The sequence below is a fragment of the Anser anser genome (assembly GCF_964211835.1).
Source record: "Anser anser genome assembly, chromosome: 23".
In the NCBI taxonomy this organism is placed as follows: Eukaryota; Metazoa; Chordata; class Aves; order Anseriformes; family Anatidae; genus Anser; species Anser anser.
Window position 1 is genome coordinate 1,992,174 of NC_139744.1, and position 23,370 is coordinate 2,015,543.

The following is a 23,370-nucleotide window of genomic DNA, read 5'->3' on the forward strand; positions in this document are numbered from 1 at the left end:
AAAAAGCTCCCTGACCTCAGGGGCCCACACGAGGTGACAGGGAAGGGGGACGTGGCAGCGTCACCCCCTGGGACAGCGGCGGGTAGGATTAATGGGGCTGTCAGGGATATAGGGACACAGCGTTGGCCGCCCCGTGCCCACACCATGGAGGTCACCATTGCCACTGGGCTGTCACCGAGGGGAAAGGGGCAGCGCAGGGAGGGGACACGGGGCAGGCCGCGGCTCACACCTACAGGCCCTGCCCTACACATGGTGGCCCTGCCCCACACGAGGACACGGGGCTGTGCGGGCCCTGTCCCTGGGGGGCTGCTGAAGGGGGACAGAGGGAGCGGGGCTGGGGCTGGGTGCTGTCCCCAGGCTCCCCCCACTGTCCCCAACCCCCCCCCCCCCCATCTTCAAATCCCCTCCTGTTGTCCCCAGCACCCCCTCTTCCCAGGGCCCCTCCCTGTCCTCAAGACTCCACCGCTGTCCCCAGGCTCCCTGTATCCCCAGATCCGCCCCCAGTGTCCCCAGGTCCCCCCTGTCCCCAAGTCCCCTCCCTGTCCCCAGCCCCCCCTCATCGTCCCCAAGCCTCCTCCCTGTCCCCAGCCCCCTCCCCCGTTGTCCCTAGGGTCCCCCCACTGTCCCCAGGCCCCCTTTTCATCCCTAGCCCCCCCAGCTCTCCCCAGCTCTCCCCTCCTGTCCCCAGCCCCCCCCCTTTGTCCCCAAGCCCTCCCCACTGTCCCCATCTCCTTCTGCCTGTCACCAAGCCCCCTCCCCGTCCCCAGCCCCCCCTCACTGCCTCTAGGTCCCCCCCTTTGTCCCCAAGCCCCTCCACTGTCCCCATCCCCCTCCCTGTCCCCCAGCCCCCCCCCATTGTCCCCAAGCCCCCTCCGTGTCCCCATCACCCCCTTCCTGTCCCCAGACCCCCCTCATTGTCTCTAGCCCCCCCCTTGTCCCCAAGGCCCCCCCCCGCACTGTCCCCAAGCCCCCTCCCCCGCCATGGCGCTGCCCAGGCCCCGTCGAGGCGCAGCCGCACCGCGCATGCGCCGCCCTGCCTCCCTCCCCCCACCCCCCCTCCCCACCAGCGCCCTCCGCCGCGCATGCGCTCCTCTCCCTTCGCCCCAGCCAGGGCGCGGCCGCGCTCGCCCGCGCGCCGCGACCGCCCCCCCCAACTCCGGCGGGACAGCCAATCGCCGCCCTCGCTCGCCGTGCGTGCTGACGTCACGGCAGGAGGTATATAAGCCGGCAGCGGCAGTCCCGCCCCCCTGACAGCGTCTGCAGCCGCCGCCGCGAGAGCATCCTCCGCGCCCACCGCCGCCGCCTCAGCCACCGCCGCGCCGCCGCCTCAGCCGCCGCCCGCCGCCGCCGCCTCGCCGAGGGAAGGGAAGCGTATCGTATGTCCGCTATCCAGAACCTCCAACCCTTCGGTGAGCGCCCTTTGTGCGGCGGGCGGCAGGGCCGGGCCTGCGGCCCCTCCCCGGGCGGGCCCCGCCCCGTGGCGCAGTTGCTATTCCCGGGGCCGGTTGCGTCAGCCGGGGGGGGGGGGCGGGGGGGGGGGAGGGGGAGGCGGGAAGGAGGGGGGCGGGGCTCCGCGCTGACAGGCGGGCGGGGCGGCCAATGGGGAGCGCGGAGGGGCGGGGCGGCCGGCTCTGACGGGCGCTCTCCGCAGACCCCTTTGCTGATGCAAGTAAGGGTGATGACCTGCTTCCTGCCGGCACTGAGGACTACATCCATATAAGGATCCAGCAGCGGAACGGCAGGAAGACCCTCACCACTGTCCAGGGCATCGCGGATGATTACGATAAAAAGAAACTGGTGAAGGCCTTCAAGAAGGTGGGTGCAGCCCCGGGGCGTCGCGAGGCGGAGGGAGCCAGGCGGCAGCTGCCGGGGGCGGTGGTGGGGAGCTGCGGGGGCAGGTTTTGCCTTTTTTTTCTACTAAACAATCCTTTCTCCTTTGTTTTTTTCCCCCAGAAATTTGCCTGCAATGGTACTGTGATCGAACACCCTGAATATGGAGAAGTGATTCAGTTGCAAGGTGACCAGCGCAAGAACATATGCCAGTTCCTCGTAGAGGTAGGGTTTGTTTTGTTCTGGTGCACATGCCAGCTAATTTTTACATCGAACATGACTTTTTATTTTAATAATAATGTAGGTTTTCGTTTTCTCGGCTTTAAGATGTCATGCTGATGGAGGCAGATCCTCATTTTCATGTCTTTAAAACATACTGATGGATGAAGGTCTTCCTGTTTTTACTGAAATTCTTAAGTAACATGTCGTCCAGCAAGGTTTTGCAGTTGCAGGCTAATTTTTATTCCATATTTCAGGGGGGAGCAGGAATTTGATGGTTCTAGAGCATCCGCAGTGTAAACAACACATGGATTTCCATGGAGTCTTGTCTGGTTTGAAGTGCTTTAAAGTGCATTTTTTTCTTGCAGATTGGACTGGCTAAAGACGACCAGCTGAAAGTCCATGGGTTTTAAGTGCCTGTGGGTCACTGAAGCTTTATGCAAGAAGATTTCCTTACAATGAAATTCCCATCTGTCCCTTGTCATAAGTTTAAAACCAGCCGGTTTGTGTAATGTAACAATCTTGGGTCCACTGTTCAGTCTGGACTAGTGTAATTCAGTGATGTAATAAACTGACACGAGCCCATGCTATCTCGTCTTGCTGTCCCTCATTTAACAGAGGTAAATCGGGCGTTTGGCGCTGCCCGGCCTGAAGCTAAAAGTAACCAGATGTTCCAAGTTAAGCCAAGAGACTCGGCCTGTCAGTCCAGGGACCGTCCGGATCTCTCCTCAGTCCAGTGGCTCTTCCGTTTCCATGGACGGTAATTCTGGCGGTGCCTCCTGCAGTCCCACACGGAGCGAGGCATTGAGCGCGAGCTGTGGCATGGCCTGGGGAGACAGGACCTTCACTCTAGGCAGTGTTTGCTCCTGGTGGTAGAGGGATTTGGGGAAAAGTTGACTTTTGAACAAGAGTGACTGAAGAGTGACTTCAAGGCTGGATGCCTGCAATTCCGGCCTGGCAGGTGCTGGTGTCGTACAAGCCCAAAGATACCGGGCAGTGTACTTGAAGGAACCAATACCTTGGGTTAAACTTTTGACAAGGGATCAATTTTGGACTAATGTAACAAGTATCGTTGTAGATAGAGCTGCAGAGCTTACGTGTTACTAGCAACTGCTGCCTAATGCCCTGTGAAGTAACAGATTTTTGGTTTCATTTTTAATGTTTTATGTAATGTATTTAAAGTCTTATTTAAATAAAAATGGTTTTCAAAAGCACTTGCTCGGTGGATTCAGTTGTGTTTTGGAGCCAAAATGCTTCGCTTTAAAGAGGCGGTGGCTCTGGGGGACTGGCAGCCTCTGGTGCTGTGGAAGTTGGAGCCTGGTGGGAGGATGAAAGTGGGCCGGTGGGCGCTCTGCGCTGTACCGGGCTGCGTGTCCTAGGGTGACCTGGTGTAGGAAGGGGAAGGCAGAGCAACTGCGGTGCTGCGCTTCCTCATCCTTGGCCGAAGTCGAAGTAAACAGCCTGAGAGCGGCTGTTGAGTCATTCCCTCTTGGCTGGGGCCTGTTAACCCTTGCACCGGGTCGCGTGCTCGTTGCTTTCTCGTAAGAGAGGTTTCCAAGGTCAGCGCTTCTGCTTCCGGCCGCTGCCATGGGGAGGCCGAGGGCCGGTCTGGCACGTGAACCCTCGTGGGGTGCAGCACCTTCCTCCTCTCTGCTCAGCCACCGAACAAGGCACAAGGGAACGCTTTTACAACCGGCCTGCTGATGGGGGTTGGCAAACACAACGTGAAGTGTCCTAAAATCCGCAGGAGCGAGCAGAAACCCGTGTGTTTCCCCCTGCAGTGCTGCTGGTGGCTGTGTCCCACACTAGGGGGGTGCCGCTGTGTTGCACCCTGCGTGCTGCGAGGGCTGGGGTGCTTGGGGACCTTACGACCTGCCCAGCAGCGGATACGCAGGGAGGCCCCTCGTGGTTTTTGGCAGCTTTCTAAGAACTGAGCTGTGTTTGTCCGCTTGCTGCTGTGAAGCTCCTGACTCGGCCTGGGTTCTTTGCGCGGCGCTCAGCCCTCTGCTGCCATTTACTTCCCTGTGAGACTTTGCTCTCGGACACGAATTTGCTGCAATTACGCGAAGTGCAGGGGGGCGGCGGGTGCCCTCACACCCTGCCTGTTCCTGGCAGAGCACCTGTGGGCAGTGGTGAGGCTTGGCCTTCCTGCCTGCGTGAGCTCCTGGGGGCTCTCGTGCTTGGTGGAGCTTTTAACAGAACCCCTGTACGTGGAGCCATCCTTTGGTAGCTAACAGAACATGTGGTGTTTAAGCCGTGGGGTCAGGAGTGAAAGCTGAGGCCATCAAACATCCTCGGACGCAACCACACGCCCCCAGATCTGGTCTGGTCGTGCCTCAGTTTCTTTCACTGGGGGGGTCACTGGCTAGGCTGGCTGCTGAGGCTCGGAGTGGGATGGCCTCAGGTTTGGGCTTTGCTCCTGCCCTAATTTTCTCCTTCCTTCCTTCCCACTCTCCATTTTGATGTCCGGAACCTTCTCCCTTCATCACAACCACTGCTCCGCAAACCCAGCTCGGGGGTGCTGAGCCCGACGTGCTCCCCGCTGCCCTTTGCTGGTCCTGCCTCAGCCCCTGCTTCCCTCGGTGGGCACGGCTGAGGCTGGGGAGCAGGCGAGGGACGCGGTGACATGGTCAGCACCGCGAGTGGCCACTGCCACGGTGTCTTTTGGGGTGTCCAGGTGGGATGGAGCAAGCAGCCGGAGGAAGCCGGGAGACGGGAACGAGCCGAGCACCCGCGGTCACTCTGCAAACATGCGTCAAGACACGGCCGAGCCGATGGGCTGCAGGAAGCAGCCGCCGTGCCCCCGTCACCCTGACGGCTCATTTGGCCCGGATCGAGCCTTTAAAAGCCAGAAATTGCAAAACAATTTGTTTGTTCCTTGTAAAAAATGCTCCCAGGAGCGAGCCATCGATTGCTGCGGAGCACTGGAGGTGCCGGGGCTCCGCTGCCTTCCTGCCCATTCAAAGCCCGTTTGTTTCAGGTTTATTTATTTGAAGAGGGCGAATATTGAGCTTTGCAAACACGGCATGGGTGGCAAGGGCAGGCAGCAAAGCTCCGGCGTGTGCCCAATCCATAGCGTATCACCGACACGTCGTTTATTGCAGGAGTGACACAAATGTCCTCTACAAACACAACGGGCTGAGGGTAAATACAAGAGGAACTATCGATGATGAAAGGAAATACCAAACCCAGTGTTTTGCCCTAGTTTAATGTTTGGCACCGAGCTCCTGGGACCCCCAAAAGCCTCCCCTTGGATGGGGGTCCCAGCTGTGGGGTCTGTGTGCATGGCAGGCCTGTGCCCAACAGGGACGCAGCCGTCAGGGTGTTCTCAGCCAGCACCCCTGGCCACACAGTGCTCCCCCAGCACCCATCATAAAGCCCAGCAAGGGGCTGAGGGGGACGGGGGGGGGGGGTGTGGGGCAGCTATACACAAAAATCAGCACATGCATGTAAAAAGCATGATCTGCGCATGATGCTTGTAAATACACACACACCACCTGTGCCATATATGCTGCAGCCATATAAACACACACACGTATATGCAGAAGTCTATACACACACGCACGCTCTGTGATGGGGGACTATCACCCCATGTAGTTTTAATCTGTATAAATACATACCTGTGTGTGTAGCTTTTCCAACCTTTATGCTTCTATTTTTTTTATGTGTAAAGTTTATGGTGAACATGGCCCTGCCATTGTGTGTGTGTGTGTGTGTGTGTGTGTGTACACATATGTGTATGGGTAGTTGTATGGTAGAGCTGTAGCTTTGTGTCTATTTCTATAGCGCACGACAGCTCTATGTAGCTCTACGTCTAGCTGTGTACATATAATTTTTCTATGCATTTATGTATATAGCTCAATGTACCTTTATATACAGATAGCGATCACTAAAGGTGCCATGCAACCAAACCTACACACTCACACACTTACACACACTCTCTCTCTCTCTCTCTCTCTCTCTCTCTCTCTCTCTCTCTCTCTCTCTCTGTCCACCTTGTGCTCCATATACCTATAGCTATATTTGTTTATGCATATTCAGCTATCTATGCATGTATGCCTATAGGTGTGTATGTAGAGAGCCAGTATATCATGGCTATTTGATACATATACCTCTAGCCATTTATATGTACATAAATCTCGGTGTCTCCATGTGTAGCTAAGTGTATACGTATGTGTGAGTGTGTGTATATATATACACACACACAGAGCTAGCTAAAGCAATACACTTTTCTGTACATGTACGTACAGCCATGGCCATGACAGAGTTAGTCTCTAGCCACATAAACATAGATCTGTGCAGGCACATGGAGGTGCCTTTATATTGTTAGCTCTATATATGTGCATACGTATAAGAACATGCCTATATAAGGACACATGTATCGGTATATTTGTATATGTGCATGTGTCTTTGTATGCTTGGGTGTATCTCTGTACAGATATTGCTGTATGAGAGAGAGAGCGAGACAGACAGTGTGTGTATATATCAAGCTGCGCATGTATGCACAGATATCAATATACATGTCTATGTAGCTATGCCTATATAAGTCTCTATATAAAACTCAAGCTAGTCTGTGACTGTGATATATGCATGCGTAGCTCAGTGGCTGTATATGTTAAAACGTCTGTGTGTGGGCAAAGGTGGAATATGTGTATGTATATGTCTGTCTGTATGTATTTGTGTCGCTGTGTGTCTATAGATTCATAGACTCATTTACTTTGGAAAAGATGTCTAAGATCAAGTCCAACCATTAACTTAGCACTGCCAGCTTTACCACTTAAACATAAGCATGTATATGTGTGTGTGTGTGTATGTGTATTCACGTGATGTACGTGTGTGTAAGTACATGTATGTATATGTGTGCTTATGTATCTGTGTATGTTTGTATGTGTATACGTAAGTGTGCATAGAATCATTTATGTTGGAAAAGGCATCTAAGACCACGTCCATCCACTAATTTAGCACAAAGTTTACCACTAAACATGTGCCTGTATATAGTATGTGTATGTATGTACACGTGTGTGTGAATATACATGTGTGTAGGTGTGTGTATAGAATCACAGAATCATTTACATTGGAAAAGAAGTCTAAGTCCAATCATTAATATCAGCACTGCCAAGTTTACCACTAAGCAAGTGTGTGTATGTGCATATACGTGTGTGTGTATGTGCATGCGTGTATAGGTGTCTGTACACACGTGTGTACCCCCTTCGCCCCCAGCCCCGCCGCAGAAGCCGCCCCGGAGCCCCGGCCCCGCCGCGCCCTGGGGGTGCCGGGCGCTGCGGGGCGCTGCGGGGCGCGGCGGGGGCCGCCTGGGGCCGCCCCTCCCGGGGAGGAGCGCGGCGGGGGGCGCCTTGAAAAGCGGCGCCGGGCTCGGCTGCAGGTGAGCCTGAGTCCTGCAGCCAGCAGGTGAGGGACGGGGGCAAGGCTGGGAGGGGTGGTGGGGGACATGGGGACAGGCTGGGACGCGTGGAAGGCGACCTGGGGACCAGGTGGGGGCACAGGGAGACCTGGGGACTGGCTGGGAGGGATGAGGGGGACATGAGATGGATGTGGGGCAACCTGGGGACCGGCTGGGAGGGATGGGGGGGGACCTGAGATGGATGTGGGGCGACTTGGGGAACGGATGGGAGGGATGGAGGGGGACCTGGGAGGGATGGTGGGGACATGGGGACCTCCTGGGATGCACGGAGAGGGACCTGGGGACCAGACAAGGGGACAGGGAGACCTGGGGTCCATCTGGGATGGTTGGAGTGGGACTGGGGACCAGCCATGCGCTGGGGATGAGCACCCCACTGCCCCACATGCACCCCACTGAGCTGCTGGCCTCGCTTTGGGGGCTGCAGCCCCTCTGCTCCCCTTCCCCTTCTCTCCGCAGCCATGAAGGGAAAGGTGTGCGTCGGCCTCGTCCTCGCCGTCGCGGCGACTGCCTGCCTGTGCCGGCCGGCCGCGGAGGCACCGGGTGCCGCAGGGGACCCCCGCCGGCTCCCCACCAGCCTGGTCCGGCGGGACTGGCCCGAGCCCCTGTCCCAGGAGCAGCAGCACCTCATCTCCCGCTTCCTGCCCCACATGTTCGCAGGTACCGCGGCCCCACGGGAGGCACAGGGCGGGCAGCCCCGGGGGGTACCCCGTAAGGCACAGCCCAGCCCCAGCCCCGGGTGGCTCTGACCCCTCTCTCTTTGCCCCAGCAGAGCTGAGAGACCGCAAGGGCTTCGTGCAGGGGGACGAGGGGGCAGAGGCCCTGCACGACCACTTCTACCCCGACTGGATGGATTTCGGCCGCCGGAGCTCCGAAGACCCGGCTGATGCCTCATAAGCATTGCCCCTGCCGCGCAGAGCACTGGCACCCTTGGTGCATCTTTCTTCCTGCAATAAAGCTTTGGCACTACGGCCTCTGCTGCTGGACTCTTTGCTGGGAAAAGCTGGGGGCAGCGGGCTCAACCCCCAGCCCCAAGGGGAAGCACAGGGCACAGCAGGAACACACAGCTACAGACACGGCACACAGGAGCTGCTTCAGGTCTTCACATTTATTCAGCAGGGGACAGGGCACAGCTGGGGGCGAGGGACAGATCCAGCGCGAGTGACAGCTACACCCTGAGACACTCGCCGCAGGCAGCCCCCGAGCAGTGCTGCTACTTCTATGTGGTGGGCAGGAAAGAGTTTTAAAACCATTTGCTTTAAAAGTCAGCCCAGATGCTGCCCAGTCGTGGTGATGGGGGTCTCATCCTGGCACACGCAGCGCCTCCCAGCCTCGAGCACAGGCAGATCACCCATTGCTGCAGCTGCGACCGCTCCCAGGGGGACAAGCTGCACAGGGGCCAGGCGCAGCAGGAACCAGAACAGTTTTTATTGCCAACAACTGGCTCTGCTGAAGGGTCCACAGCCCCTGGGTGGGGACAGGGCCAGTGTCCTCCAGTGCCCCAAGGATCCTGCACCTGGGACCCCTGCAGCTGCAGGACTCGGGGCTGGGGGAGCAGCGCAGGGGGACCCTGAGGCATCACAGCGTTGTGTCCCTGCAGTCAGGGCAAAGCCCCTGCAAACCAGTGCCAGGCCCTGGGGCACCACCAGGAGGCAGCCGGGGTTTGGGTGATGCCCCCCCTGGCCAGGCAGGGACCAGGAGCCTGTCCCGTCTCTGTGTCCCATGGATGAAGATGAAGAGGAGGACACATCTCATCCCAAGCTTGCAGGCGCTGCTGTGCCATCACGTCGGCACATCCCGGCCGCCCCTGTGCTCTCCTCGTGCGTAGGACAGCTCCCCTCTGGCCACCACCTTATCCAGCCCCAGGCGGCGCAGCTTCTCCACCAGGTTCAAGCTGAAGATGCTGCTCCTGGGCAGGGGTCGCTGCTGCCCCCCAGCCCCGGGGAAGGGCTGCGGGGAGCCCTGGGGAGCAGCTCGCTGGGGGTCCTGAGCAGGGAGTGAGGGGGGCCACCAGGATACGGCTGAGGGCACCGAGGCAGAGATGCCCCGCACCAGCAGGAGCCTGACGAGTCCCAGGGGGGTGCTGGGGGGTCCGGGGCTGGGCACCTCTGGTGAGGGGGTGCAGAGGTTCAGCCTCTCAATGGGCCCACAAGAAGGCACGACGGCGTTATACCGACTGGAGGAGGAGAAAGAGAGAGCAAGGGGGGGGATATCAGGGAGCTGGCTGGAGCTGGGGGGGCTGCAGGCAGAGCTCGGCCCCTTCTCCTCCTTCCTGCATGCTCATGGCCCGGGGAGGGGGCAGCTGGGGGGGGCAAGGGGCTGGGGCAGCCCCCAGGCAGCAAGGAGAGGAGGGGGCACAGGCACTGCTCCGCGGGCATTTAGAAGGCAAAAGCTGTCCCTGGCTAACAGCAGCCAGCAGCCTCCAGCTCACCCCAGCCCCCACCAGGGCCACATTAGGGCTCATTAATTAAGGTGCCTGGTCCTCGCTCCAGCCCAGCCCCGGCAGGAAGCAAGGGGGGTGGCAGAGCTTTGCTCCAAGCCCTGCCTGGCTGCTCCAGCACACCCTGGGAGAGGCCCCAAGTTCTGAAGCAGCTGGAGGAGGAGGAGGAAAGGAAATCCATGTCAGCTCCCAGAACAGAGCCCCCCCAGGCACCCAGGAGCAGAGGTTGCTCTTGCCCCCAGGGCTGCTCCCCAGGACCCCCCCCTAAGGAAATCTCTTTGTCACATGAATGAAGCAAGGGGAGGCTGCCCCCAGCCTCGTGGCTGTCACCGAGCCCTGGGCAGGCCCTGGCTCGAGCTGTGGGAGTCGGGGACGTGTCCACGAGCACCTCTCAGGGCATCAGCAGCCGGGGGCCCCAGGAGTGCCACATCCTGGAGCTGTGGGAGGGGGGCAGGGGGCGAGAAGGGGAGGGTTAGGGGGGGAGCAGGGGACAGCGGTGCAGGCGGTGGGGGGGCCACGCGCCTTACCTGGGTGTCACCGTGGTGAGCTCGGTGGTGGGGTGGAAGATGTGGCAGGTGGTGATGGTGAAGGTAGATGGGGTCTGGGGGAGGTTGTTAACAGAGAGGAACACTGGAAGGGACAGGAGACACCGGGTTAACGGGCAGGGGGGTCAGGAAAGGGGGCGCATGCAGAGGCAGCGAGCAGGGTGCTGGGCATGCAGGAGCACCAAGAGGAGCACCAAGGCTCGGCTGAGAGCTGTCACGGCCAGCAGAAACCCGCGCACAGGGCGCGCACCCAGCTGCGTTTCGGTCAGCACCCGCTCAGCAGGGGCGCGGAGCCAAATTCTCTCCCAGCCCCCCCTTCCCTGCATGCCCCCGCGGCCAGAGCATCCCCATGGGGAGGCAGGGGCAGAAGAGAGGGACACTGAGGGGAGAGGGAAGGCAGCAGGAGGGTGCGAGGGGTAACAGCAGCAGGAGGGCAGGGAGGTGCCGGGGTCCGCGTCGCCCCCCGTCCCCTCGCCCCGTGCTCACCCCCGGGGCGCTCCTTGGCTTTGGCGGGTGTTGAGGTAGGGAGCAGCTGGAAGGAGGCGGCGTCCACCTCGTCCTCCTCCAGGTCGGTGAGGCTGTACACCTCCTCCAGGTCGATGTCCAGCTGCCTGAAGTCTTTGGTGAGCACCCCGGGACGGGGCACCAGGATCCCCCCCAGGTTGGGCCGCGCCAGCTGCTGCCAGTGGTGGAGCGTCACCGAGCCTGGAGAGGGGGGGGGGACACACACAGCAGAGGGGGGCTCAGCCGGGCCCACGAACACCTCCAGGGCTGCACGGGGGCACCAAGCAGCCCCCGTAACCCTCACCTTCCAGGGGCTTCACGATCTGCAGCTTGTCGGGCAGGTAGGTGAGGGAGCCGAGGGAGAAGCCGGAGCCGGCGGTCAGCTCAGAGCCCCCCGAGTGGTTGGTGCCGGTGGACACGATGCTCTCGTTGGGGGTGAGGAAGCCGCTGGAGCTCTCCCCGTCCCGCAGCCTCCACAGCTTGCGCTCCCGCTCGGCCTCGAAGAAGGAGCGTTCCTCCGAGGCATGGCTCTGCTGCCGCGCCGACAGCCGCTGCACCGCCGCCTCCAGGTCCCACCGGCCCGGGGCAGCCCCCCGGGGCTCCTCGACGGACCCCTCGCCCCTGCCAAGGGGGGGGGGGCAGCGTCAGGGGGGCTGGGGAGGGGGCCACGGTCCTGCAGCGGGGCCCCCCCGAGCCCCCCCTGCATCCACCCTGCCCCAGTTTTGCAGCACAATCCATGCTGCAATGGGATCAACATCGCAGCAATACCCCAGCCCCTCCACAGGGGTAGTGGCTCCATCACAACCCCCCTCCTCCCCCCAAACCACCACCACCTCCCCCAGCACTCACGGGGTGCCCTCTGAGCCACAGAAGCCAGCCGGGGGGGTGTTGCCCCCCCTGGAGGGGACGGCTGACAACTGCTTGGAGCTGGGCACGTTCAGGGGAGACTCGGAGCACGACTTGGCTTTGGCCGCCTGGTTCACCGCTTTCACCGTCTCGAAGACGCGCAGGTAGCTCCTGGGGGCAGGAAGCAGGCGGGGGTGGATGCTCGAGCCAGCCCCCCCCCCCCCCAAGACCCCCCCCTCGAGGGGCTGACGCTCACTTGTAGTCCGAGGAGGAGCCGTCTGTCCCCTTCCTCATCGTCCCCTTGATCTCAGCTGCCAGCGAGTCCTGGAAAGGCAGGGGACGGACGCGGTGTTGGCGGGGGGGGGAGCACGGAGCCCCCCCACCACCACCCAGCCCTGCCGCGGCCCCGCGCTCACCAGGGGCAGCAGGCTGGGCGCGCCGTAGCGGCTGACGGTGCTGTTGGGGAAGCTGCGGCCGCGCAGGCTCTTCACCTCCTCCTGGGCTTCCTGCAGCATCCCGCCGCACTCGGTGTACTTCTCCTGCAGGTCCCGCAGCTGCGGGGGGGGCACAGCTCAGTGTACGGCCCCCCCGGCTGTAGGGGGGGGGACCTGCGGCCAGCCCCCACCACCCCACCACCCAAGCTCACCTCTGTCCGGAGCTGCTGCTGCACCTCCTTGGCCACGGCCAGGTGCTGCTGGAGCTCCTCCACCTCCGAGCCGTACTGCGGGACGGGCAGGTCAGGGAGCTTCGCCCTGTGCCCCCCCCCCCCCCCCCCCAGCACCCCCCCAGCACAGGGCAGGGGACACGGAGGGGACAGGGAGGGGACACTCACCGCACGGCACTTCTGCTGCAGGTCCACCACCTGCGCCAGGAGCTGGCTGATCTCCTCCTGCTGCCGCGCCGTGTCCTCCGCCTTGCGGGCCAGCTCGTCGGAGAGGCAGACGACCTGCTGGCTAGCTTCGGCTGGGGACAGAGCGGGGTCCGTCACCGCAGCCCCCCGCAGCGATGCCCGGGCCCCCCCCACCCCGAAGCAGAGCTGCCCCCCCCCGCCGGCCCAGCCCCACGTACAGAACTGCTCCACGCAGTCGATCATCAGCTGGTGCTCCTGGTCCTCGTACTGGCAGGTCTCGATTGCAATGTTGGTGGCCTGGGGGAGAGGACGGAGGGGCTGAGCGTGAGGGGCAGCACCACCAGCCTCCCCCCAGGGAGGTTTAGGACTCACCCCTCAACCCTTCGTATCCCCCCCCACCCCAGCCAGCTTCGCTGCCGGGCACCCCGCGTGTCCCCATACCTCCAAGCGAAGTTTCTGGTTCTCCTCCTCCAGGCACTTGAGTTTCTGCTGCAAGGTGTCGTACTGGAAGTACTGCTGCAGGGACGAGGACGACTCCTGCCGGCGCAGCCTGGGGACAGCGTGGAGGGCGCTGAGCACCCGCAGTGTGGGCAGGATGGGGTCACCCACCGACCCCATCTGCAGGGCCCCAGACCCATGGGGCAGCCCCAGCCCGACACCTCCACCCGGCCCCCCCCCCCCGAGCAGCCCCACGGGGGTGGGCGGCGGGGCAGGGACCCACTCACGGCGTGGCGGTGGCAGAGGTGGGCTCGCTCTCCTCCGTGGTGGTGGTGTAGAAGTGGAGCAGGTCATCCCGCATGGAGACCTCGTGGCGCAGCTGCGCGATCTGGGGGGAGGAGAGGGGACATCAGGGCACAGGCTGGGGGCCACAGCCCCCCCCCCCGGCCAGGCTGGGCACGCAGTGGGGTGAGGGCAGCGCTCCGTGCCCAGGGGCTGGTACCTCCTCTTTGGCCAACTCCAGCTGCTCCTCCAGCAGCTCGTTGCGCTCCGTCAGGCTCCGGTTCTGCTTCAGCAGGGACTGCCCGATGCGCGCCGCCAGCTCCAGGTCCCGCTCTTTCTGCGAGGGACAGATCTGTGTCACCTGGGACCCGTTCCCTCTCTGCCCCCTCTCCTGCAGCCCCCCTGGCCCACCCCAAGAGCCCCAGGCTCCCCGTGCACGGAGCATTTTGCGGCGTACCTCGTCCAGCAGGTTGGTGACGGCATCGATGTCGTGGTAGGTCTTGGTGATCCTGACGGCCCGCTCGGTGCACAGGACTGGGGGAGGAGGGCAGAGGGTGAGCCCCGCTGGGGTGGGGGGGGCTCAGCACGGTTCCCCTGCTGCCTCCCCCCTGTGCTGCAGCTCCCCCAGCACCATGCGTTGTCCCCTGCACTTCGCAGTGATGGGGACAGGAGGTGGAGCTGCTCCACGCTGGTCACCAAAAAGGACTTCTCTGCAGCAGGGTGCAGGCAGAGATGCTCACGATGGCACTGTGGGGAGCGGGGCACACTCACACCTTGCCCCCCTGCACCTCGGGGTGGTGGAGATGATGCCAAGGTCGTCTGGTCACAGCTACCACCCTGCCTGGACAGGCCGGCAGCCCTGGCACAGGACACACGGCCAGGATGGAGAAAGGCCGGCAGCGGAGATGGGGTTGGAGGCAACATCTCCAGCAAAAAGCCAGGCTGGTACCAACAGCGATGTGTGGCACGGTGCAGCGCTGGGAGGCAGCGCCACCTCCACTCTGTCCCCAGCCCCCTCCCCAGGCCTCCCCGCCAGCAGCCAGCCCTGCCCTACTTTCTCCAGGGGGCTACAGACCAAGGCAGAGCCGAGCGCAGGGATCTGCTCCAGCCCCTGCTTTGGTGCCCAGGAGGCAGGGGACGGCCCACAGCATCCCCATTTCCACTGCCCTGGGGGGGACCCAGCACCAAAATTCATCCTCGGGGGATGTTGTGCATGCACCCACCCCGCTGCCCCTCCAGCTGCAGGGAGGGGAAGAGCAACGCCTGCGATCTGCCACGGGGCAAAGGCAGCTGCAGGCTGTGGCCCCAGGAACAGGCAGCAGGAACACCACGCTCGAGGCTCGCCTCCCCCTAGTATCACCACTCTCGAGGCTCGCCTCCCCCCAGTATCTGGGTCTCTGGCACAGACGGGCGGCACGGGGCCGGGGCCGTCTGTCCGTCCCCCCAGCCCCAACCCCACCGACAGCGCCTGCGGACGCTGCCAGACGGCGCCGGGCACGCACCCAGATGGCAGCGCCAGAGCTGCGCAGCAGGAGGGAGCCAGCAGCGAGTACGAGGCCCCGAGCCCTGCTTATACCCCAAGCCCTTTCTGCGCCCTACAGCCGCTGCCGACACCCCCAGCTTGTGTCCACAGCCTCACGGGCGCGTGCCTCAGTTTCCCCCAGCAGAGCGGCGCACGCCCCACGTGTTCCCCCCCCCCCCCAGCCCCAGCAGTGCTCCCCCAGCCGGGGGGGATGTCTGGGGCAGGCAAAGTGGGTTAACGGGAGAGGCTCAGCCACACAAATCCCATTACGCCGCCCCAGCTGGGGTTGTGTAATGGTGCGTGCATCGCCATGGCAATGCCCCCACTCGCCACCCGTGTCCCCGTCCAGCCCCCAGCAGGCACGTCCATGGGGAGAGGGGGGCCAGCCCCAGCCTCAGCCCCCTCCCCATGCCCCAACAGGGCCTGGTCCCTGCAGGGGTCCCCAGCTGCACCTCGTCAGGCCACTGAGCTGTTAATTGGGAGTAATTAGAGCATGAGCATCGTTATGGCGTGAGCAAGCGGCAGGCCCTGGGAGCCGCAACACTGGCGGACACGTACGCACCCGCGCCAACCGCCGGGGCCTGATCCGGCACGACACAGGGTCCTGCACCCCACAGGAGGGCAGCCCCCCAGCCCCTTGGGGACACAGCACTGGGGGACCCCTCCCCATCCCTCCACTTGCCACCACTGGGGCACCAACCACCCTTTTGGGGGAACATGGGAATCCCCATGGGCAGCAATTTCCCCGCAGTGAGTGGGGTCGTGGGGGCCTGCCAGCCCCCTAGGGAAAGGCACCGTGGCCCCAAACACAGGGTCCCAGCCTTGGGGCAGCACGGAAAAGGCGACAGCAGCTGCTGGGGAGACCCCAGCCCAGCACCTCCCTGGCACCGCAGACCCAGCCCCAGCCCCGGACCCACACCAGCCCCAGCCCCACTCCGCGCACCCCCGGCCCCAGGACCCCTCACCTTCCTCCAGCTCCCGAGCGATGGGGTCTGCGTCGCCGCCCCGCTCCGCATTCCCGTTCAGCTCATCGTAGGCAGCGGGGCTGCTCCAGATCTCCATGGTGCCGAGCTGAGCCGTGCCGAGCCGCTCGCTCCCGCCCCTATTTATGGGGTCGCCCCGGCTGCGCGCACCTGCCCGGGCGCATCCCGCCGGGGGCGGTGCTGGGCTGGAGCGGGGCGGGGGCGGCGGGGCCGGGGGCTGCCCGCTCCCCCCGGCACGGCCCGGCCCGGCCCGGCACGGCTCGGCACGGCACGGTTGGGCTGGCAGCGGCAGCGCGCTCCCCGTGCGCCTTGGGGACCCGGTCCCGCTGGGGGCGCTTGGGAGCCGCGCTCCCCATTCTGCGCCCCGGACCTTTGGAGCACCCCAAACCTTTGGAGCATCCCAGGAGACTCCCCCCGCCGTGCAGCCTAGGATCAGGTTCTCCTTGGGGGGCACCCCATCGACACGCTGCTCCTCATCAGGCACCCTAAGGCAGGGGTCCCCATCGGGGCACCCTGGGGACGTGGTCCCCATCAGGCACCCCAAGGCAGGCTCCCCATCGGGGCACCCTGGGGATGCGTTTCCCACCAGGGTGGTCCCGCTCAGCCCTGGGGTGCTGTGTCCCACCTCAGCAGGACTTGAACACGGCGGGGTCTGGGCACAGCAGCCCCCCATGGTGCCAAGCTCTGACTGCCAAGAGGGGACACTGTGGGGTCGCCGGCTCCTGAGCAGCAGCTTTGCAGGGCTGACCCCAGCTGGGTCATGCACGGGTGCCCCTTCGGAGGGACAAGGAGGGGTTTCAGGACCCCCATCCCAAACCCCGCCTGTGGGCAGTGCCAGGTCACCACGGCGTGCTCCCTGCCCTGCACCTGGCCAGCCTCATTCTTTCACCCCAAACTGTCCCCATTGTCACTGACAGCGCACAGCAGGATGCAAATGCTGCATGCCTGGGTGCCCAGTGCGGTGCTGGGACCCACGGAAAGGCTTTTCCGTCCTCCTCAAACCTGCCCCGCTCAGCAGCCCCTTCTGAGCCCCATCACAGGCTGGCACACGCCTGTCCCCCGTGGGTCCTGGGTGCCCCACGCTCCCCGGCTGGCACCCCCAGCACCTCCCCAAACGCGCTTGTGCAGAGGCAGCGCTGAGGCAGGGGATAAATCACTTGATAAATCACTTGAGGCTGAATAAATCACTTGAATCATGGAGGAGCTGGCTGCCACGTTGCGCAGGGGCGGTGGGCAGGAGGGCAGCGGGGTCTGGGACCCTACGGGGCTGTGCAGAGCCACGGGGCGCTGAGCAGGGCCATTCTCCAGCAGGATGCCGGTAATGCCAATGCACACAGTGACTCCGCCACCGCCTGCCCCTGTGCCTTTCCTCGTTAGCACTGAACTGATCAATGAATCGATGAGGCTGGGGCCGGAGCTGCCCTTCAGCAACACACGATGCAGTTGCCTGCAGGATTCCCACCCGCCGGACCACACTCCCCTCCCTGTATCCTATCCAGGACCCTGACCCCTGACCATGTCCTGCCACAGCCACAAAACCCTCCCGGAGCTGGGGTAGGACCCAGGCGCCCGCAGTGCCACCCTCTCCCCTCTCCTTGTGCGGGTGGTTTCTGCCTGGGGATGTCGCAGCCCGAGGGCAGGGACTCGCCCCGCGGGCACCCCAAGGACACAGCCTGCGTCTCGTGGTGGACGGGCAGGAGCCGCTTCCTCCTAATCCCCCGCCGGGGGATTTGCTCCTCCGTGCAGGTCCCCCGCGTCCCTGCGCAAGCAGATTACAGGGGGCTATTTCTGATGGCAGCTTAAGGGTTTTGGGGGGAAGGGATGAGGGAGCACGGGCCCCTGCCACACCGCTAAGGCACAAACGTCACCCAGGTGCCAAGGCACAGAGGAACGTGACACGGAGAGGGATGTGACACGGAGAGGGACGTGACACGGAGAGGGAACGGCGACACACGGGGTCCTGCTGAGCCGGGCACTCCCCACCGGGCACCACACAAGCAGGGCTGGGGGCTCAAACCCACCCGAGGTCACTGCAGGGCTGGGGGTCCGGGGGAGGGGGGGGCAGGAACACCCTGGGGGCGGCCCCAAGCACAAGCAGGGGGTGGCCCCCAGCTCAGCCCCTCGTACGTGGGCAGAGGGAGCCTGGCTGGCAGCGGGGCCCAGCCCCATCTGCCCCACGTCCATCCCCCCCAGCCCCTCACTCTAATCCTGCCCCCACCACACGTGCACCAGAGGCAGAGGCGCAGCACAGATACGTCCCCTCTGTGGTGCCCACCAGACCCTGACCCCGTGCCGGGAACGGGTCTCGCACCTCCATGGTTGGGAATCGCCCCCTTCCCAGCCAGGGGGCTGCGGGGTTCTCCCCCCAGGTGCCCGTACCCCACAGGGCTTTGCCGGCAGGAGCAGCCCTACACCCCCCGGCCACTCCAGGCTGTGTTTGGTGACACAGCGGCACTTGGGGCCACCAGAACACCCGTCAGAGGTGGCCCTGCTGGTGTGCCATCCCGGAGAGATGCAGGGCACAGGGAGTGGGGACACGCTGGGGTCCCCGGGAGCTGTCGGAGGCTCTCTGCGAGCGTCCAGCTCGGCTCAGCAGAAGCTGCTCCCAGAATTAGCCCGGGATGTTCTGGGCAAGGAAATCCATCCCGGCAATCCCGTTAGCAGCGATTAACTCCCCCACTGCCCCGCAGCCCCCACCCGGCCCAAACACCGTCACCTGCGCCCCACTGCCCTCGCCCAGCCCCACGGCGCGGGACGGGGCACTCACGGAAGTACTGCAGGGTCTCCGCGATCTGCTGGGGGGTGAGGGGGGCTGCGGGCTCCGGGGGGGCAGGGGGGGCTCGCAACCAGTCGTCGTGGTCGTAGCCGAAGACGGTGTCCGCCCGCAGCTTGTAGCGGGGCAGCTGCTCGCCCAGCAGGCTGATGATCTCCACCTCGGGGACATCGCCACCGCTGCACAGGTCTGGGGACAGAGGGGCACCGGGTCAGCCGAGGGGTGGGGGGATCCGGGGCCGGGATAGGGGGGCAAAGAAACGGGGTGGGGGGCAATGGAGGAGAGCTTCTTGCACCCCTCGGACCCGTCTGTCCCCTCGGGGTTTGGGGCTGGTGCCACCAGCAGCCAGGTCACCCCCAAAGCCACTCATGCGGTGCATGGGGGAGTGGGGGTCCCAGCGCTGGGTGACACACAGGGACCCCCCCAGCTCTCCCCAGTCCCCCTCCCTTCCACCCCCCGCTTTCTGCAGGAAGGGTCCTGCTGCCATCTCCTGGCTGCGCTCAGCCCAGCCAAGCGGTGCTGGGGACACCGGGGACAGGGACACGAGGTGGGGGACGCCGGGATGGTGGCTCAGCAATGGCCACGCGATGGGGCCGGGATGGGGGGGGGGGGGGGGGGGGGGACCAGGACGGAGCTATCCCACCCCTGACCCCCTGGCCCCGGTCCCCACGGACACCCACCGGCACCACGGGCTCTACCCACCGGTGATGGTGACGGCATCGCGACGTCTGCCCGCAGCCGACCCGTGGGGCACGGCGTCAGCGTGGGGCAGGGCAGCGAGCGGCGAGGCCGGGCCGGACGGGAGGCAGCGGGCGGGTGGGCGCTGGCCGGGGGGCGTCTCTCGCGGGACCGCGGTGTCCAGTTTGGCTGGCGTTACGTGGGGGGGCCGGCTGCCATGGGGGGACGCACCTTCCTCCCTGGCTCCCCGGAGAGGTGCTGGCAGGAGGCAGAGTCCCTGCTCCGGCCGGTGCCTGGGGAGAAGGAGCTGTTAGGGAGATGTACGGGGGACGAGGGACACATCCTGCCCCCCAGCCACACGCTCAGGCACCCAAGTGGAACCCTAAGGGTCTTCCCCACCAGCTGAGCCCCTCCCTGGGGGCAGCATCACGGTGGCACTGCTGGGTTCTGGGGCTTGGGGAGACCTGGACAGCAACGCCAAGACTCGTCCCATGGGCCAGTGGGGACACAGGGGGACCACGGGGACAGCCCCCAGCTCAGCCCCCGCTGCCCCGGGTTGCTGCAGGGCAGTTGTGGGGTTGGCGCAGGGTGGGCGTACCTGCTAAGCGCTGCTCCGCACCACCGAGCTGGTGGCCGCTATGTGGCACGGGGTCCCGGCACCAAAGCAAACACTTGGTGACGTCCGGATCGGCGCCAGCTGGGGGGGAGGATGCTCCGAGGGGACCGGGCAGGACCCTGCTCCCCCATCCAGGTGCTCGGCAGCGGGTGGACACGGCTGCGGTGCCGGCAGCTCTCGCGGGAGCCCTCGGGAGCCCCACCTCGCAGAGCAAAGTTCAGCTGCCATCCTCCACCCCATTGCCGGCGAGACGCAGAGCGCAGCCCTGCCGTGCGCCCAGGGCAGGGCTGGGCAGCTTCTGTGGCCGTGCCAGCCCAGCCATAAACACATCATGAGACAGGCCATAAAACCAACATGTTCCCGGCATCTCCAGCGATTCCAGTTCGGGCTGTGGCCACTGCTGGTCCCACCGCCGCGTGGGGCAGGAGCCCCCCACGCCAGCCCCGTGCCCCCATCTGTGCTGCAGCGGGGGGCTGCAGCGTGCGGCAGCCCCTCGGCCCCGGGAGCGGGTCCAAGCCGGGCACGTCGCTGCCCTCCCTCCTGGCACGTGCTCCTGCCTGGCTGCTGTCACGTCCACAGCACCAGGGCTGGGCCACCCTGCGCCTGGGCCAGATCATCCCCGGCACGTGGGGCAGCCATGGGGTGGCAGAGACACCCCAAAGCACACCCGCAGGCCCTCTGCCCCACCACACCAGGACCACCAGACCCGGCTGGCCCAATCCTGCCCCGTGCTGCCCTAGAGAAAGGCTCCCTGGCCCCACTGGCTCTCTCCCTCCCCATTTTTCCCCCAAGAAGGAGAGGGACCAACCGTGCCGAGGTGTCGGGCTGCCGCTGCCCCGCTCCCTCGCTGCCGCTGGCTCTGGGGAGCGAGCCTCTGCGTCAGCACAGAGCCCTGCGTCTCCTTTTGGCCCAGCTCCTGCACATCCATTAACTCTGCCCGGGCAGGGGACCTTGTTCAGACACGTGCGAGCAGCTCCCATTGCCCCCGGACCCCGCCAGCCCACCAGCGTTCAGCCACTGCGGTGCCCACCGGCTGACTTGGGGACGCCTCCCACGGGGGCTGGTGGGGGGCACAGGGTGAGAGCAGGGGATGGCGGAGCTGGGGGTGCCCCGACGGCGGGGCAGGAGTTGCAGGGCTCACCCCGTGCCCTGGTGCACGTGCAGACCTGCACTCGCTGCTCCTTGCCCTGCTCCGATGCTGTCATGCAGCTCCTGCCCGGGCTCCTCCGTGCGTGCAGCGCAGCCGTGCTGGAGCTCCCCCAAATCCCCTTCCCCACCCCGTGCCGAGGAAGCTCGGCAGCAGCTGAGCCGTGCTGCGGGCGGCCGGGCTTGCTCCGGGCTATTTTTTCCCCCCAGCTGCTGCCGCAGAAGCCTGAGGCTGGGTTGGGGAGCAAGGAAACTCTGCAAGGGCATGGGTCAGGGGGAGGCGGCTGGAGGGGCAGAAGGACTTGGGGAGCTAACCCATGGGGACGCACAGCTTGGTGTCACCGCACAGGAGGGACAGAGGCTCCCAGGCCTGGCTGGTGCCGCTGCCCAGCGCCTGGTGTGGCTGCTCCCACGCCCAGCGCTGCGGAGGAGCAATAACAATGCTCAGGGCGAGGGCAAGGGTGAGGCAGCGGCTCGGCCCCGGTGCTGGGATGGGGGTGACGACTCTGCTGCCCTGCCCTGGCCCAGGGGACGTCCCCAGTGGAGTCCCTGCAGTGGTCCCCGGCCTCGGAGCATCCCTGCTATGGGTACAGCCACGGCTCCTGCAGCCCATCAGATCCCATCCCAGAGCGCAGGAGGCAGCCTCTGACCGAAGCATCTTTCAGAAATGGGCCTCTCCCCGCATCCGAGGACATCGGGGAAGGACGTCTGCCCCAGCAGGTAATCCCTTGGGCTGCCTCGCTTCCCAGGTGGAATTGGGACCCCTCTTCCCAGGTCTCAGCTCCGGCTCCACCACCTTTGCTGCGTTGTGGCCCCCCGGGCCCCTGATGCTTTGTCACAGGCACCAGACCTCACCACGAGTGACCCCACGGTGGGTTTTGGGCGAGCGAGCGGGCTGAGCCCCGCGCCTCCCTTCCCCTACAGAATTATCCTCGGTGGCATCAACCTCTTCCCGTACAGCAGGAAAATCCCTCCCCGCTCCTGCCTGCAGACTTCCTGGTTCACGCATCGGGGACCACAAAACACAGCCAGAGCCCGGCTCACCGCCTCTGAGCCCCCTCCCCGGCCCCGCAGCCAAACCATGGGGACGGGGAATGGGGACCCCGTCCCTGCTGCCACCCCCGAGGCCACCTAAAGCCGAGAGAGGGGAAAATCCCACCCGGGGTGGGAGACTTTGTCGGCAAAGCTGAAAACTTGTTCGTCGTGCCGGGGCTCCTGCGTGGGAGTGGGGCTGCAGGGATGGGGAGAGAAAAAGTGAATTATTGGGGGGGCCCCGCAGCCACGGGGACCGGCACAGCCCGGCACGGCTTGGGGGGGGCTCCCGTCGGACCTGGGCGGGGGGGCTCAGGGTGCCAGGAGGTGCCGGGACTCGGTGCTCCGGGGGAAAACGGGGAGAGCAGAGGGGGATAAAAGGGGGGGATAACCAAGAGGGAGGCACGGTGATAACGGGGGGGCCCGGTGCGCCCGAGAGCGCCGCAGCTCGGTGCGCCCCGGCGAGGGGCCGGGGTACCGGGAGAACCGGGGGCTGGGGGTACCGGGGGGGGAGTACCGGGGGGGTACCGGGGGGGTACCGGGGGGGTGCCGGGGGCGGCGGCCGGGGCTGCCCCGGGGCTGCGCGGGGCCGGGCGCGGGGCGCACTCACCGCTGCGCGCTCGCTGCTCCCGGCGCGGAGGCGGCCGCGGGGCCCTCGCCCATCGCTCCCGCGGCCCCGCCGCGAACAAAAGCCGCTCCCCGGGCAGGTGCGGAGCGCGGCCGGGCATGCCGGGACCTGTAGTCCGTCCCGCCGCCTCCCGGGGCGCCCCCCCAGCCCGCCCCGGGGCCCGGTTTCGCGCTGAAGCCCCCCCCCCGGGCACGCAGCTCCGGGGGGACCCCGGGAGAGGCGGCAGCTTCGCTGTCCGCAGCCCCCCCTAAAAAAATTCAACCCCCCCCCCCCCCCCGTGGGTGCACCCACCCCCCACCCCCAAGCCCCGCCGCTGCGGGATGCAGAGGAAGGTGGGGGCGATGCTCGCTGCGCGTCGGGAGGGGGGGGGGCACCGGCACCACCGGGCAGCGGCCGGGGCTGGGGGGGCGCGGGGGTGACAGCGAGGGCCCCCCCACCAAGCTGGGGAGCTGCGGTCCTGCCGCGGGGAGATGCGCGGGGGGGGTCCGGCCCCGGTACTGCCCAGCCTGGGGCGCCCGGAGCATCCCTGAGAGGGGTCGGGATGGGGCGGGGGGGGGGCACCGGGGGAGGGTCCGGGCTTGGCACGGCCGGAGCTCCAGGGAGAGCGGAGCCCCGTGGC

General features: G+C 64.9%; 3 protein-coding genes across 8 annotated transcripts; 2 read left to right on the forward strand and 1 right to left on the reverse strand.

Annotated features, from left to right (window-relative positions):
• Positions 1-1,100: 1,100 nt before the first annotated feature.
• Positions 1,101-3,263, forward strand: EIF1 (eukaryotic translation initiation factor 1). Its single transcript, XM_083809099.1, has 4 exons — positions 1,101-1,409; positions 1,652-1,815; positions 1,954-2,055; positions 2,418-3,263. The coding sequence occupies exons 1-4, from the start codon at positions 1,379-1,381 to the stop codon at positions 2,460-2,462; spliced, it is 342 nt and encodes a 113-aa protein (XP_083665225.1). The 5' UTR covers positions 1,101-1,378; the 3' UTR covers positions 2,463-3,263.
• A 4,079-nt stretch (positions 3,264-7,342) lies between these two features.
• On the forward strand, positions 7,343-8,504 carry LOC310885710 (gastrin/cholecystokinin-like peptide). 4 transcript variants are annotated; one of them, XM_083809351.1, is made up of 3 exons: positions 7,343-7,458; positions 7,928-8,128; positions 8,238-8,416. In XM_083809351.1, the coding sequence occupies exons 2-3, from the start codon at positions 7,930-7,932 to the stop codon at positions 8,363-8,365; spliced, it is 327 nt and encodes a 108-aa protein (XP_083665477.1). In that variant the 5' UTR covers positions 7,343-7,458; positions 7,928-7,929; the 3' UTR covers positions 8,366-8,416. The 4 variants fall into 4 exon arrangements, with proteins under 4 accessions (XP_083665477.1, XP_083665475.1, XP_083665476.1 ...); XM_083809349.1 differs by having other exon boundaries at positions 7,359-7,458; positions 7,896-8,128; XM_083809350.1 differs by having other exon boundaries at positions 7,365-7,458; positions 7,896-8,128; positions 8,241-8,504.
• Positions 8,505-8,953: 449 nt separating this feature from the next.
• On the reverse strand, positions 8,954-22,946 carry HAP1 (huntingtin associated protein 1). Of its 3 annotated transcripts, XM_083809348.1 has the most exons (17): positions 22,734-22,946; positions 19,354-19,622; positions 18,646-18,840; positions 13,831-13,907; positions 13,594-13,710; positions 13,379-13,479; positions 13,095-13,203; positions 12,872-12,950; positions 12,636-12,766; positions 12,450-12,524; positions 12,220-12,357; positions 12,060-12,127; positions 11,807-11,974; positions 11,262-11,578; positions 10,940-11,158; positions 10,436-10,538; positions 8,954-9,644 (listed from the first exon to the last, which is right to left on the reverse strand). In XM_083809348.1, the coding sequence occupies exons 1-17, from the start codon at positions 22,784-22,786 to the stop codon at positions 9,251-9,253; spliced, it is 2,613 nt and encodes an 870-aa protein (XP_083665474.1). In that variant the 5' UTR covers positions 22,787-22,946; the 3' UTR covers positions 8,954-9,250. The 3 variants fall into 3 exon arrangements, with proteins under 3 accessions (XP_083665474.1, XP_083665472.1, XP_083665473.1); XM_083809346.1 differs by lacking the exons at positions 18,646-18,840; positions 19,354-19,622; positions 22,734-22,946 and adding an exon at positions 15,861-16,070; XM_083809347.1 differs by lacking the exons at positions 12,450-12,524; positions 18,646-18,840; positions 19,354-19,622; positions 22,734-22,946 and adding an exon at positions 15,861-16,075.
• Positions 22,947-23,370: the final 424 nt, after the last annotated feature.

Excerpts from the sequence above, each read along its gene's own strand:
- HAP1 (XM_083809348.1), bottom strand. The coding sequence starts at position 22,786 with ATGGGCGAGGGCCCCGCGGCCGCCTCCGCGCCGGGAGCAGCGAGCGCG. Across the intron at positions 13,711-13,830 it reads TCACCAACCTGCTGGACGAG|AAAGAGCGGGACCTGGAGCT; the intron begins GTACGCCGCAAA and ends TGTCCCTCGCAG. Across the intron at positions 9,645-10,435 it reads CTCACCACGGTGACACCCAG|TCGGTATAACGCCGTCGTGC; the intron begins GTAAGGCGCGTG and ends CTCCTCCTCCAG.
- EIF1 (XM_083809099.1), top strand. The coding sequence starts at position 1,379 with ATGTCCGCTATCCAGAACCTCCAACCCTTCG. Across the intron at positions 1,410-1,651 it reads CCAGAACCTCCAACCCTTCG|ACCCCTTTGCTGATGCAAGT; the intron begins GTGAGCGCCCTT and ends CGCTCTCCGCAG. Across the intron at positions 2,056-2,417 it reads TATGCCAGTTCCTCGTAGAG|ATTGGACTGGCTAAAGACGA; the intron begins GTAGGGTTTGTT and ends TTTTTCTTGCAG.
- LOC310885710 (XM_083809351.1), top strand. The coding sequence starts at position 7,930 with ATGAAGGGAAAGGTGTGCGTCGGCCTCGTCCTCGCCGTCGCGGCGACT. Across the intron at positions 8,129-8,237 it reads CCTGCCCCACATGTTCGCAG|CAGAGCTGAGAGACCGCAAG; the intron begins GTACCGCGGCCC and ends TCTTTGCCCCAG.